Raw genomic sequence first — 15,868 nt, 5'->3', positions numbered from 1 at the left:
GGAGGGTTTCTTATGTTCTGGGGTCTGTCCTTTCTGCTCCAACTGGAGGGCTGATGGAAAACAAAAGCATTTCCCAATTTACTCCTGCGGGGTCCAAGCTCTCTCCCTGTCGTGTTGACCACTTCCAGCATATTTGTGTGAGAAGTCCAGGGAAGTTTCAGAGCTCCACATGCATTGTAAATGATTCAAGGCCTGGGATCCCTTTATGGACACAGACTGTCTTAAGCCAATGGCTAAATAGGCCTGAGAATGTTGAGACTCCCCTGGGTATGGACAAAATAATAAAAGTGGTCACAAGAGAAATGTTTGCTGACTGGGGAGAGGTCAGGGCCCTCCTCAGGCTCAGCCTCCTTTGAGATGGGTCTATATTAGGCAGGCTGGATGCCCTTCACATGGTGGGATTTTAGAGCAACCTGATTCCATCACGTAGATCAGTAATTCTGGTAGCTATTGCAGGGCACAGATGGCCACTTCAGCCATCAACCAGAAGGCTGTCATGAATATAAACTCAGTTTATTGCGTTGTGTGTTCGTGAAGACACTAGCTCCATGAATGAGTCCCGGACCAAACTCCAGTCCTCAGGGGACATCAGTTGCAGCCATGGTTGGGCTGCTGAGATGAAGGGGAGGGTGCTGACCACCCTGGAGGAGTGTGAGGCCAGCCAGAGGCCACAGATCCTGGCTTCTGATGGGATGCAGGGGCAAAGAACGAGGGCCAGGTCTCCCTGTGCACACAGTGGGCACAGCATACATAGGTTAGTCCCCATCCCTCCAACCCACCTTGGTTATCAAAGAAGAGAATAGTATTTCCCAGCTACTAGCCTGCAGAAGGAGCTCTAGTGGCGTAGAGGTTAAGAGCTCTGCTGCTAACCAAAATGTCAGCAATTCCAATCTACCAGCTGCTCCTTGGAAACCCTATGGGGCAGTTCTACTCTGTCCTATAGGATCGCTATGAGTCAGAATTGACTCAACGGCAATGGGTTTTTTTTTAGCCTGCAGAAAAGTCAGGCTGGATTACAGAAGTGTCATCTCCAGCAGACCTCATGTCTTCAGACCCCTTCATTTGCCAAGTGGTCATGTAGGGTGGGTTATGGGAACTCGCCCTCCAGTTCTGACCCCTCCCCCAAACGTCCCTCGGAGTCTCACAAGAAAAGCCTCAGTACGTATGGATGTGACATTTATTGTCAAAGAGGCTGAGCACTGCCTAGGAAGGACAGAAGGTGAGACGCCTGCAGGCAGCCCCCAGCCACTCCTGTCTGGCTCAAGAAACTCAGCTACCACCCTAGACTTTTAGACTTTTAGCCCCGATTCAGCCAAACCAAACCCTGCAGATAGCCCAACCAAACTCTGCAGATAGCCCAATCAACCCTCCTTAGCCAGCCCTGCTGTATCCATTGTTACATGAACATGCTTCTCGCAGGGGTTTCAATGTCCACTCACCACCCACGCTCACCCCACTTGCTTATTAAAATATTTCAACCAACGTACTCTGGCCCTGGGTCTGTGGCAGCAGGCGGGGGGACCCTACTTCAGATAGGGTAAGGGGGCAGGTGAAGTAATCCATTCTTAAGGTCAGAGAGGCTAATCTTACAAATTTGACTGGCCGTGGCTCAGGAAAACACACACACACACACAATGTTTATTAAAGAATGATTCTCTGTGTCTCTAACAATCTATGAAGAGAAGTGACTATTCCACCTTTCTGAGCTCTTGTTTAGGCTTGGGAATGCAGGTCTCTAAGTGGGAACCCAGTACTAGAGGCAGAGGAGTGAGACCCCAGCCTTTCACTGTGGACAGTCAGCTCCCAGAGGTGGGAGGGCATTTCTCTCACTTGCCTAGTAACCTCTGGATGCCTGAGATGGAGGCTCTGCCACAGGCACCCTAGACTCCTGACTCAGGTGAGGGAAGGGATCCAGGTGTGATGAGGATCGTCCACAAATGCATGTCCGGACCTGCCTGACCAGTACTTTCATGTGCCAGATACGTGTCGCTAAACCCTGACTTGGTTCACACATATTACTGTGTCGTGAGAATTGGATGAGTAACAAATTTCCACCAATCTGGGTCTCCTTTCTTCATCTGCAAAATAAGGGGCTATCCGGTGTGACGAGAATGATACCTGGATGGTGTGTACTTTGCAAATTCTTTTCATATTAACAAATCTCCAGTCGCCCCTCCAGGGCTCAAATCTCACTCTGATAGCAGATTTGACATTAGGGACATACATTTACTTTCTTTCCCTTTTTAGGTAAGATTTTTTGCTCCGGTTTTAAAGTCATACGTGTTCAGTGAGGGAAAAAAAATGTAGAAAACACATGCAAAAAAAAAATATAAAGAATAACATGAAAAACACTCAAAATTAACCACTATGAACATGTTGTCACATGTAAATTTGTGCATATAAATTTGAGTATTTATAAAATTGGCTTCCCATGGTATATATATAGTTTTATGTCCAGCTTTTTTTTTACCTAGTGATACGTCATGAGCAATGTTCTATGTTGTTAAATGTCCTTTGAAATGTTTATTTTTATGGGTGCATACTATTCCAAGTGCCATCTTTTAAAAAGAAAACTTATGTTGGTTATTTTATTATGAAAGAAAATATATTCTTAGTGTAAAAGTTTCAAACCATAGAAAAAGGATGTTAAAGTAAAAATGAAAGTTTCTCCCTCCAATCTCATTTTCTGAATGTTGCCACCACTGATCCCAGTTTGATTGTCATTCTTCTAGGCATTACAGGTCAAAAATATAACTGATTTTCTTTACTGTTTAATATTCCATAATTTTTCAACCATTTTCCTCCTGACGGACACCAGGCTATGTCTTGTTTTGTTGCTGCAATAAGCTTTCTTGTACATATAACCTTATGTACTATTGATTTGACTTCTGTAGGATAGGGTCAAAGAATAGGTGGATTTTTCCAAGAAAATTGAAACCATTTAAATTCCCACCAGCAATGTTGTGATGACTTTTGCTTGCCCTGGTGGCACAGTGGTTAAGAGCTAGGCTGCTAACTAAAAGGTCGGCAGTTCAGATCTGCCAGCCGCTCCTTAGAAACCTTGTGGGGCAGTTCTACTCTGTCCTATAGGGTCGCTATGAGTCAGAGTCGACTCGACAGCAACGAGTTTGGTTTTTTGGTTTATACAATCTTATAATGTCAGGGTTCCAAGACATTCCAATAATATCTACTTGGATATTCAGGATCTGTTTCTGGATTTTCTGATCTTTTTACTCATCGTTTATCCATTCTAAGGCCAATGTCGTGCTGTCCCAGTTACAAGAGTTTCTTTTCCTATTCTCAAACTTTTTATTTCTTTTTTCTTTTTTTTAAATCGTGGTAAAAAAATACACAACATAACACATACCAATTCAACAATTTCTACATGCACAACTCAATAACATTGATTACAGTCTTCAAGTTGTGCAACCATTCTGGCTTTCCTTTTCCAAATTATTCCATCATCATTAACATAAACTCATTGCCCCCTAACCAAAAACTCCTCCTTCCCCCTACCTTCCCACCCCTGGTAACCACTAATAATCTTTGATTTCCATTAAAAAACGCTCTCCTGTTGAGTTGATTCCAATTCATAGTTGCCCTATGTTTGTTTATTTCATATAAGTCAGATCATACAGTATTTGTTCTTTTGCGACTGTATTCAAGGTTCATCCATGTTGTGGCATGCACCAGGACTTCATTTCGCTTTATTCCATTGTATGCATATACCACATTTTGTTTATCCATCCATCTGTTGATGGACACTTCGATTGTGTCCACCTTTTGGCTATGGTGAAAAGAGCTACAGTGAACATTGGCGTACAGGTTGCTGTTTGTGTTCCTACTTCCACTTCTGGGTATATACCTAGGATTGGGATTGCTGTACTCTCAGACATTTATTTTGAGGTTCAAAATTATTTTCAGAAAAAGAAAAAAACCTTTTATTGAGATCATAATGAAATTGCATTAATTCATATATTAATGTGGTAAAAATGGGCTCATTAATAATATCAAGAATTTCTACCCAGAATTTTAGAATGTCTTTCCATTTATTTAGCTCTTGGTTTATATCCTTCCATGAAATTCGTAGTTTTCAACATTGGTCCTGTACCTTTCTTGCTAAATGTAGTTCCAAGTATGTGTTTTTAACAGTTTCTATCACTATTGAAGATGGTGTATTTTTTCCATTTGTAACTGGTTTTGCCTCCAAGATCAGATCATGCTATAAGCTTCTAGTGAACTTTTTATCTCTCAAGCTGTCTGGCTGCTCTTTCATGATAACACCAAAAAAAAAAAAAAAAAAAACACCCATTGCCATCCAGTCGATTCCAACTCACAGTGACCCTATAGGACTGCCCCCATAGAGTTTCCAAGGAGCACCTGGTGCATTTGAACTGTCGACCTTTTGGTTAGCAGCGTAGCTCTTAACCACTACACCACCACGATTTCCCCTCAAACCCTAAGTTCAGAGGAGATGTGAAGATCTGTTGAGTGCCTGAGTAATTTGGCACATTGGCAAATTATATTTAAGAAACACCATAATAATTCAAACTCGAACGAAGAGAACTAAGACTTACTGAGCATCTTCTCTGGAGCAAGCCAGAAAATAACTTACATTATTTTAATTCTGTAAAAAATTTTGTCAGATTTGGAGGGGGATACTAAGTAACCAGATGATTGATTTCATTTTTTTTCAACAAATATTTCATCCATAGGTGATCCTGGTGTAATATGCTATAAATTAGACTGAAATCATATTTGTAGTTTTTTAAAACAAATAAAAGGGAGGGTGGTGAAGAAAATGTATTTGTATATGCATAGACGCTCTCTGGAAGGATCCACATAAAACAGGCAGTAGTGATTGCCTACAGAGAAGGGAACTGGTGGCTGGAAGTGGGCAGAAGGGAGACTTAATTACTGTAATATACTTATTTATGCCTTTTGGATTATTTTACCAGATAATCTATCTAAAATAATCAAATAATCTAAAGATACCTTGTTCTCTCATCAAAATGGAGTTCATAAAACCTGCTTCACAGGGGTGTCGTGAGGACTGGATCAGATCATGTGAGAGAGAGCCACGCATCTCAACATGTGTTTGTTTTTTGTTTTCTATTTCTCTCTTGGTACTGGAGGTTAGCAATAGCCAGAATTTGGAAAAGGGAAACAGTTGGTTATCCACAAAAGAATGGTTTCTTACACATCACTCTTGTACCTACAGAATTCTGTCACCAAAACCAACCTCATCAACCCCTGCTACCCTCAGGGTTATACCACCACCTTCACTATGAGCCATCTGTTTGACAGCCTGTGCACGCTGGACCTGAAGCCAGCCAGTTACAATCCCAGTGACAACATCACTTTTAAAGGAACCGGGGACCCATCACTGTGTAGGCAAAAGGTGGCTTCCCTATTTTACTTTGAAGCTTGCCATGACCAAGAAGACTGTTCCTTTAATGGAGTTTATCAGCCAAAAATTAAAGGGCCATTTGTGGTAAGAGCAAAACCCACTGAACAGTTCCTTTTTTCCCCACTGAATATTTATTTTCCGCTGTTCTGTTTCTTCTCTGCTGGCCTGTCTCCCACAGCCTTATCCTCGCCTCTGAGGCCTCCATGTTATACCCCATTCTGGTTCCGTTTCTTCTCTGCTGACCTGTCTCCCACAGCCCTATCCCCACCTCTGAGGGCTCCATGTTATACCCCGTTCTGCTTCCGTTTTTTCTCTGCTGACCTGTCTCCCACAGCCTTATCCCCACCTCTGAGGCCTCCATGTTATACCCCATTCTGGTTCCGTTTCTTCTCTGCTGACCTGTCTCCCACAGCCCTATCCCCACCTCTGAGGGCTCCATGTTATACCCCGTTCTGCTTCCGTTTTTTCTCTGCTGGCCTGTCTCCCACAGCCTTATCCCCACCTCTGAGGGCTCCATGTTATACCCCGTTCTGCTTCCGTTTTTTCTCTGCTGGCCTGTCTCCCACAGCCTTATCCCCACCTCTGAGGCCTCCATGTTATACCCCATTCTGGTTCCGTTTCTTCTCTGCTGGCCTGTCTCCCACAGCCTTCTCCCCACCTCTGAGGCCTCCATGTTATACCCCATTCTGGTTCCCTTTCTTCTCTGCTGGCCTGTCTCCCACAGCCTTATCCCCACCTCTGAGGCCTCCATGTTATACCCCATTCTGGTTCCGTTTCTTCTCTGCTGACTTGTCTCCCACAGCCTTCTCCCCACCTCTGATGCCTCCATGTTATACCCCATTCTGGTTCCCTTTCTTCTCTGCTGACTTGTCTCCCACAGCCTTCTCCCCACCTCTGAGGCCTCCATGTTATACCCCATTCTGGTTCCGTTTCTTCTCTGCTGACTTGTCTCCCACAGCCCTAACCCCACCTCTGAGACCTCCATGTTATACCCCATCCTGAGGACTGATTTCCTTCTGTGTTACTCACCTACAGGCTTTTGCAGGATTCTACTACACAGCCAGTGCTTTGAATCTTTCAGGTAGCTTTTCCCTGGACACCTTTAACTCAAGCAGCTGGAATTTCTGCTCACAGAATTGGAGTCAGGTCAGTAAGGAGAAAGGATCAATGGCAGTATGAAACAGTGTAGCAGGGTGTATCCCATGTGTATGTGTGTATGTGAGTGTGTGTATTTTGAATTTGAGCTTCATACTGTCCTAGCTTTCAATCAGAGACCCTGGATGGTGCAGTTAACTCACTCATCTGCTAACCAAAAGGTTGAGGGCTCAAGTCTACCTAGAGGCACCTCAGAAGAAAGGCCTGGCAACTTCTAGAAAATCCATCATTGAAAACACTGTGGAGCATAGCTCTGCTCTGACACACATCAGGTTGCCATAAATTGGGGTCTGCTTGACACTGACTGGTAGTCATGTTGTTTTGTTTTTACCTTTCTACCACATCTATCAAATAGGGGAGCTGTGGTAGCACAGTGGTTAAGCACTCGGCTGCTAATCAAATGATCAGCGGTTTGAACCCACCAGCCACTCCATGGGAGAAAGACATGGCAGTCTGCTTCCATAAAGATTACAGCCTTGGAAACCTATGGGACAGTTCTACTCTGTCCTATAGGGTCACTATGGGTCTGAATTGACTCGACAGCAACGAGTTTTTTTACCTCATACTTGTGTGGATTATGTAATGTTCTAACCACGTGCACAATGACTGGCACATAATATGTACTCAGTAAATTTTGTTTGTTGTTGTTAGGTGCCATCGAGCCAATTGTGACTCATAGCAACCCTATGTACAGCAGAACGAAACACTGCCCAGCCCTGCACCATCCTCACAATCATTGCTATGTTTGAGCCCATTGTTGCAGCCACTGTTATTATGTGATATCATGCCGTATTTTTTAATTATTACATAATTGTATTATGTATTAAAGATATTATGATACAATTACCAGATAATTGTATTATTATAATAATTTTTGTTATTAAATTCTGGGTGATAAGGTTCTTTAAACTATTGCCGTTGACCCAAGGTGTTTTGGAATATGCCTTTAAAGACATGCCTTTCACCTGTTGTAACCCTTTTCAGCTTCCGCTGCTGCTCCCCAGGTTTGAGGAGGTGTACGCCCGCTCCTACTGCTTCTCAGCCCACTATATCTACCACCTGCTCGTCAATGGATACAAATTCACCAAGGATACCTGGCCCCAAGTCCATTTTAAAAAAGAAGTAAGTCAGAGTACAATTTGTTTTCTCCTTTCCCTCTCAAAATAAAGGTTTGAGTGTATGTGTGTGGAAGAAATGTAGAAGATAAAAGGGTATCGGCGATTTTAAACTTCCTGGGCAGAAGCTGGTCAGTCTGTGATGATGTGAGCATCCCAGGAGAGGAGAGAGTTCACAGAAGGAGTTCACAGGGGATCCTTTCAGGTGAGGAAAGAATGGAAGCCAAGAGCTAAGGAATGGAGAGTTCCTCAGGGAAGGGACTTGTCTTATTATCTTCCTATTTCCACATTGGGGCTGGAACACAGTAGGTACTTAGTAAATATTTGTTGAATGAATAGATAAATATGTTAAGGGCCTGAGATTTTTTTATTCTGAAAAGAAGCTTCAAATATAACTTAATTTTTTAAAAAAAGAATAGTAACTCGCTGAATTGTACATGTAGAAATTGTTGAATTGGTGTATATTCCTTTATGTATATTCTCAACAATAACAACAAAAAGTAAAACAAATTATTTTTTAAAATTTTTAAAAAGAATAGCAACTACTTGTTTTTTCATTTTACACCTATGTCAGAATAAGATACAGGCTTTATAGCATGAGGAGTTTACATCAGCGTTATGTGAGAGTTTTCTTTTCGAATGAGCCTAGGTTACTGCAGTTACTGAAGAAGACTCGTAGGGTGGGAGAATCTTATTTGTTCATTATATATATAGATAGATACGGATATGGGTACACATACATACACACACCATGGACTGCCAGAAGAATGAACAAATCTGTTTTGGAAGAAGTACAACCAGAATGCTCCTTAGAACCAAGGATGGCGAGACTTCATCTCACGTACTTTGGGGATGTTATCAGGAGGGACCAGTCCCTGGAGAAGGACATCATGCTTGGTAAAGTGAGGGGCAGAGAAAGAGAGGAAGACCCTCAATGAGACGGATTGACAGAGTGGCTGTAACAATGGGCTCAAGCACAACAACGATTGTGAGGATGGCGCAGGAAAGGGCAGTGTATCATTTTGTTGTAGGGTTGCTATGAGTCAGAACTGACTCAATGGCACCTAACAACAACAACAACACACACACACACACACACAGACTAGGTAGATTGTCAAGTCTGACAGCTGGAATCACCACTGTCACTAGGCAACTGAGGGAGGGAGTCCCCTGTTTTCAGGAAAGACGCAGCCTTATAAATGCATTTAACCAGGGCTATGTTCTCCAGGCCCTGGGATGGGGGGGTTTCTCATTTCAGGAATATCCGATATGAAGCCTGAAGAATGTCTGGAGTCTGTTCAATACCAGCTTTGGTAATAATTAGATTAAACCAATCAATATACTGCATTAAGCCTGTGACTGTCTACTTTTACAGAAATAAAATTAAATAATCTACAGAAAAGAAGGATGCCTGGAAACATATAAGGGCTGCTGGTGGCATGTGCTCTCTAGGCCTTGCTTGTAGTGAATCTAATTACCAGGAAAGTGCAGGATAAGGATGGAGAATGTTTTTCCATTGGGTACAAATTAGGATTGATAGAAAAGTCTAGGTTTAAAAATCTTGAAGAATTTTATATCCAGACAATTTGGTATTCAAATGTGAGGGGAAAATAAAAAAAGACTTCAGAATATTTTCCCGTACAAAGCTTTACATTGCAAATATTTTTTAAGGAAGTAAGCAAATAAGAAGAGAAAAAAATCCCGGAGATGTTGCAAGAGTATAGGAAGTAAGAATAAATTATGTGGCCTAAATTTTAAAAATTAAAAAAAATAATAATGCCAAAGGAAAGAAAAAGAAAAATTTACCCCTAATAACTGAGAATTGAAGTACCATATTTTTATGCAAATAACTTACGCCTTCTACGTTTGTTTGCCACCATTCCCTCCCCCTGCAAGGTATTTTCATAAGCATACTATGCTAATTTTTTATAGAAATATGTGAAAAAAATTGGCATAATGGCACTTATGAAAATACCTCATGGAGGGAGGGAATGGTTGGCGGACAAACATAGATGATACATGATACTTGTGGTAAAATATGGTATAGATAAAATGTGGCAAGGTGGGGGACGATAAGATACAGGGACATAAGGATGGTCTAATGTTCTCATGTTGTAAAGGAAAAGATATCGATATCATTTTTAAGGCAAGAAGGAGATAACAGAAATATAGAAATATGACAGTAATTGAATTTAAAAAGATGGTAGAAAGAAGTCCAAATAATTTTAATAAGCACAATGATCATAAATGGACCAACTCACCAATTAAACGACAGACATTGTCAGATCGGATTCTAAAAAATCAAGTATATGCTGTTTATATAAAAAAAAAGCCTGTATTTTAAACATAAGGACATATAAAGGTTGAAAGTTAAAAAACATGTTTTTTAATCTATCAGGCAAATACTGCCCAAAAGAAAGCTGAGGTAGTTGTATTAATATCTGATAAAACAATCTTTAAGACAAAAAGCATCATTAGAGACACAGAGGGTTACAACATAATAAAACAGAAGATTGCAAATTGGAAACATTATACACCTAGCAAAACAGCCTAAAAGCATGTAAAACAAAAATTGATGGGACTACTAGAAGAAATTGACAAAGCCTGTTTCTCATTTGGACTGATCTCATGTTCTTAGAAACTGGTACTGGGTTCAGTAAACTACTCAGGACCCTATTTCTTTAGCTACTAACACTTGTGTATCCCTGGAAAATCAAAACAAAACAAAACACCTTCATCGTTATTAACCATGCGTTCTTCACTCTTGGCTGTACAAAAAAAAAAAAATTTTTTTTTTTTTAAGGTTGTGAAAATTAGTTCTTCTGTTTTCTCTGTAGTGCTGGAGGAGGTGGGACCCTCAAGCCTTGGCAGTCACAGTGACCTAGGTTCTGGCCCGGTCTCCATGGTGTCTGAACTCAGACAAGTCCTTTGGCCTCCTTAGGCTAGCCTAAGCTTCATGAGGGTGATAGTAGAGTGGCCTGGGTATGTAAGTCCAGACTTGAGCCCTGCCCTGAGAACTGAGCTGTCTCCTTCCTTCCACAGGTGGGGAACAGCAGCATAGCCTGGTCTCTTGGCTACATGCTCAACCTGACCAACCAGATTCCAGCCGGAAGCCCCCTGATCCGCCTGCCCATGCAGCCGCCTGTCTTTGCGGGCATCCTCGCCTTCTTTGCAGTGGCGGCCTTGCTGTGCCTGGCGTTTCTTGTGTATCTTTGTGCAGTGCCCAGGATACAGAAGCCCTCCCAGCATTCCTTCGACTATGCAGTGGATTCTGAGTGAGCCTCAGGAAGCTGCTCCTGGAGCCTGAGGGCTGCCTAGAGCCAGGCTGGGTGGTGCCAGGCAATGCAGGCAAAAGGGTCACCTTCAGGAAACACAACTGAAGTCGAACAGCCTATGGCATGTGCCTCTCAGATGCTGGTTTATGCCAAAGCACCTCTTGGGGAGCCCTTCAGCTGTGTGTGCACACGGCTCCTCCAGAGGCCCCACCACCCACTTGATGATGTATTAGGGAGCAGAGGGGAGACAGGCCATCAAGGTCAGGCTCTTTATCCCAAGCTTCCCAGAGGTAGAGCAAGTTGAAGATATGACAGCTTAATGATGAAGAATTGACCTCAGGGCTCACTTGCCTTTTTCCCTCCCTCAGTATTTCTCCAGCAAGTTTGGAAGCTGGTGGATGCCATTAAGTGCATTTGGCCCAGTCATGTGTCTCATTTTATGGTTTCCTCCCTTTGGTCTTTAACTAACACCTTTAGCAATTCCATAAACATTGAGCTTCTCAGACTAGTACAATATAGTGCCTGGAGAAGAAAGACCCCTTTATCCCAAAGCAGTGGCCACTGTCTGGGTTCTCTGCTTTGGCAGAACCTGAAGCACAGAGACACACAGAGCATCTCCCACACAACTGTAGGCCATTCTCAAAATGGAATCCCCATTCAGGGCTCTGGTCTCTAGATTCCAACCTGTGTGGGTCATGATCCTCACCTCCCCATCACATTGCTACGATCGCCTATAACACACTTTCACTCCCAGAGAGGTTACTGCATTCAGCCCCTGTTTCCTTTGCTAGCCCTTTACCTACGGCTGCCTTTTCATCGCTAGCGTGGTGTGTGTATTTTGCCCATCAGGTATACTTGATGCCATCGTAAGACATCCTTATTCTGTGATTTGCTTACCCATTACTTCCTCAGAATGTATGCCTCCAGAATAGCCATAGGTCTTGACTGGGGAAAGAAAAAGAAGCTGCAGGAATGTTTAAACCCAAACTGGGATGGGAAAGAACTCCAGCAACTCAACTGATGACAAACGAAAAAGTAACATTTCAGATTGCTTTTTGTGACATTACTCGTACCTGTATAGAATAAAGGACTCTTATTTTATTTGGGTTTGCAGCGTGTGTGTTTGTTAATTTGCATGTGGTAACTCTCTCTCCTCAGGACAAAAGTTATTATTTATGGGAGGAATTTTAGAAACTAAGAAAATGCTATTCCTAGTGAATTAAGAAAACCCACTATGTCACCTTGATTCCAGAGAGTTCCAAGTGCTTTCACTTTGATAAGCCTTTGGCTTCTTGTGATTATAGAATCAAACATTAATTTATTTGACATTTAAAGCCTATGTTAGGCTACAACCTGCCACTCAGATCTTGATTTCCACCAGTTGACAATATCTAGTGTTGGTAAGGACGTGCATCAACTGGAACTCTCAAACACTACTGATGGGAGAATGAATTAATACAACCACTCCGGAAAACTGTGGTTTAATAAAATCAAAGATGCACATACCAAACGACCTGGCAATTCCAGTTCAAGATACACAACTTAGAGATATGTGTTCTTATGTACACCGGCATATATGCTGAAGAAGGTTTCTAGCAGCAACCAAGATGCCCATCAACAATAAAAGGGATGAATAAATAGTGCTATACCTATATGGCGCAGTGGTTAAGAGCTCGGCTGCTAACCAAAAGGTTGGCAGTTTGAATCCACCAACTGCTCCTTGGAAACCCTAGGGGGCAGTTCTGCTCTGTCCTATAGGGTCGATATAGGGTCACTATGAGTCAGAAACAACTGGATGGCCTGTATTAGGAAATACCATACAGCAATGAAAACAAAAGAACTATATGCTTAATACAGATGGATCTTACCAAATGTTGAATGTATAAACCAAGTCACAAAAAAAATATATAGTATATATATATGCATATAAACTTCAGAAACAGACAAAACTAAATGCAGAAAGTAAATCTCTAAAGAAAAGCAAGAAAATTATTACTCTAAGTTTGGGGGAAGATGAAAGTTGTACTTGGGAAGGGATAAACAAGAACCCAGGGGTGACAGTGATGTTCTATAACTAGGTAATGGTTATAGATGTTGCCTTCAACACTTACGTACTTTCCATATGTGCTACATGACAAAAAGTCAAATTACAGATCTGGGTTAACTCAAGGATTCTCCACTTACTATCTCCGTGAGCTTCATAAAGTCTTTCAACCTCTTTGAGCCTTGATTTCCTCATTCATAAAATGGGAATAATATCTGCCTAATGCAACAGTTATAAGAAAAGAAATAAATATAGCACTTAGTGCCTAGCACAGGGTATTAAAAAAAAAAAAACCCTCACAACTGGACCAATAAGCAACATCATGATAAATGGAGAAGAGACTGAAGTTTCATTTTACTTGACTCAACAATCAACGCCCATGGAAGCAGCAGTCAAGAAATCAAAAGACGTGTTGCATTGGCAAATCTGCTTCAAAAGACCTCTTTTCAGGTGTTAAAAAGCAAAGATGTAACTTTAAGGACTAAGAGACGCCTGACCCAAGGCGTGGTGTTTTCAGTCACCTCGTGTGCATGTGAAAGCTGGTCAATGAATAAGGAAGGCTGAATAAGAATTGCTGCCTTTGAATTATGGTGTTGGCGAAGAATATTGAATATACCATGGACTGCCAAAAGAACGAACAAATCTGTCTTGGAAGAAGTGCAACCAGAATGCTCCTTGGAATGAAGGCTGGCAAGACTATGTCTCACATACTCTGGACATGTTATCAGGAGGGATCAGTCCCTGGAGAAGGACATCATACTTGGTAAAGTAGAGGTCAGTGAAAAAGAGGAAGACCCTCAACAAGAAGGATTGACACAGTGGCTGCAACAATGGGCTCAAGCATAACAGTGCTCATGAGGATGGAGCAGGACCAGTGTTTCATTCTGTCATGCATAGAACGAAACTCAACAGCAGCTAACAACAACAACTTTTAAAAGATTGGTTTAGAAATCTGTGAGTTATGGAAGGTAGAACAGTTTTCTGTCTAAAAATTCTTTTTATTTTTAAGAAACAAATAAAAGGTTGTAGATTGTGATATGGAAGGAATTAAAAGAAATTAAAGAAACCTACAAAAATGGAGAGAGATAATTGGATCGTGGGTTAGAAGAATCAATATTGTTAAAACATCAATTCTGCCAGTAGTAGCTGCTGAGGGTATTGGCTGCTGATTACTCCTACCAGAGTCCCCTTCCTTGTCAGCAGGTTGACGAGGGCTGCCTGGCCAAAGGTCACACCTCCTCCCTGGGGGAAGCCTGCATCACTGACTAGTCAATGTGGGGAGTACAAAACGTGGGGAGGACGACTCTGAAAGGCCATGCCTGCTCCTGAGCTCCCTGTGTTGTTGGCTGAGGCTTCGGTTGCATGCAGTTCAACCTCTCCCTGCACCCGACTCTGCTTCCCTCACCCCCTTACAGCTGTGGCTTCTGGAAGCACTTCCCAATAAACCTTCGGAACTTAAATCTTTGTCTTACCTGTTGCCATTGAGTCAATCTCGACTCAGAACAACCCTACAGAACAGAGTTTAATTGCCCCATAGGGTTTCCCAGTAGAACTGCTGTAATCTTTACAGAGGCAGACTGCCACACATTTCTCCCATGGAACAGCTGGTGGGTTCAAACCGTTGACCTCTCGGTTGGCAGCAAGAACTTAACCACTTCGCCCCAGGGCTCCCCTTTGTCTTAGGGTCTGTTTAACAGAGACCCTGACCTAAGACACTCCCCAAATAGATCTATGGATTCTACGCAATCCCAATGAAAATCTCTGCACTTTTGTTTTGTAGAGATTTGGTAAACTATATGGAAATACTAATGACCTAGAATAGCAAAAAGAAAAAAAAAATTTTTTTTAAAGAACAACCAAATTGTGCTATACCCACCAAAAGAACTGTTTAAGAATGTTCATAGCAGTTTTATTTATAATAGCCAAAAACTAGAAACAACTCAAATGTCTATCAACAGGAAATTGAGTACAGAAATTAGAATATATCCATGCAATGAAATACTACTCAGAGATAAAAAGGATTGAACTGTTGATACCTAAAACAACATGGATAAATCTCATTGACACAATATTGAGGGAAAGAAGGCAGACCCAAAAGAATACATACTGTATGATTCTATTTATATGAAGTTCAAGAATAGGCAAAACTAAGGTATCGCGATAGAAGGCAGAATAGTGGTTGCCCCCAGCAGGTGGGGCAAAAAAGCAAGAGGGAGCTTAATGGGGTAATGGAAATGTTGTATATCATGGCCTGGATGACACATACGTTTGTCAGACTCATCAGTGTGTACTCTTAAGATCTGTGTATTTTACTGCATGTAAACCGCACCTTAATTAAAAAAAATAATAAAAGGAATAATTTTTTTTAATAATTTTTATTGAGCTTTAAGTGAACGTTTACAAATCAAGTCAGTCTGTCACATATAAGCTTATATACACCTTACTCCATACTCCCACTTACTCTCCCCCTAATGAGTCAGCCCTTCCAGTCTCTCCTTTCGTGACAATTTTGCCAGTTTCTAACCCTCTCTACCCGCCCATCTCCCCTCCAGACAGGAGATGCCAACACGGTCTCAAGTGTCCACCTGATACAAGTATCTCACTCTTCATCAGCATCTCTCTCCTACCCATTGTCCAGTCCCTTCCATGTCTGATGAGCTGTCTTCGGGAATGGTTCCTGTCCTGGGCCAACAGAAGGTTTGGGGACCGTGACCGCCAGGATTCCTCTAGTCTCAGTCAGACCATTAAGTCTGGTCTTTTTATGAGAATTTGGGGTCTGCATTCCACTATTCTCCTGCTCCCTCAGGGGTTCTCTGTTGTGCTCCCTGTCAGGGCAGTCATCTATTGTGGCCGGGCACCATCTAGTTCT

At 42.0% G+C, this 15,868-nt stretch overlaps 1 protein-coding gene across 2 annotated transcripts in view; it reads left to right on the top strand.

Moving 5' to 3' along the window:
• Positions 1–12,073, top strand: part of ENTPD3 (ectonucleoside triphosphate diphosphohydrolase 3) — a 38,310-nt gene extending 26,237 nt beyond the window's left edge. For both annotated transcript variants that reach the window (XM_064274773.1, XM_064274774.1), the window contains 4 exons: positions 5,222–5,494; positions 6,446–6,556; positions 7,550–7,687; positions 10,723–12,073. In XM_064274773.1, the coding sequence (XP_064130843.1) occupies positions 5,222–5,494; positions 6,446–6,556; positions 7,550–7,687; positions 10,723–10,959 (759 nt within the window). In that variant the 3' untranslated portion in view covers positions 10,960–12,073. The remainder of the gene's footprint in view (positions 1–5,221; positions 5,495–6,445; positions 6,557–7,549; positions 7,688–10,722) is intronic.
• The last annotated feature ends 3,795 nt before the right edge of the window (positions 12,074–15,868 follow it).

Source organism: Loxodonta africana, chromosome 22, assembly GCF_030014295.1.
Source record: "Loxodonta africana isolate mLoxAfr1 chromosome 22, mLoxAfr1.hap2, whole genome shotgun sequence".
Classification (NCBI taxonomy): domain Eukaryota; kingdom Metazoa; phylum Chordata; class Mammalia; order Proboscidea; family Elephantidae; genus Loxodonta; species Loxodonta africana.
Note: the sequence above shows the minus strand (reverse complement) of the source record. Positions and strands in the feature narration are given on the sequence as shown.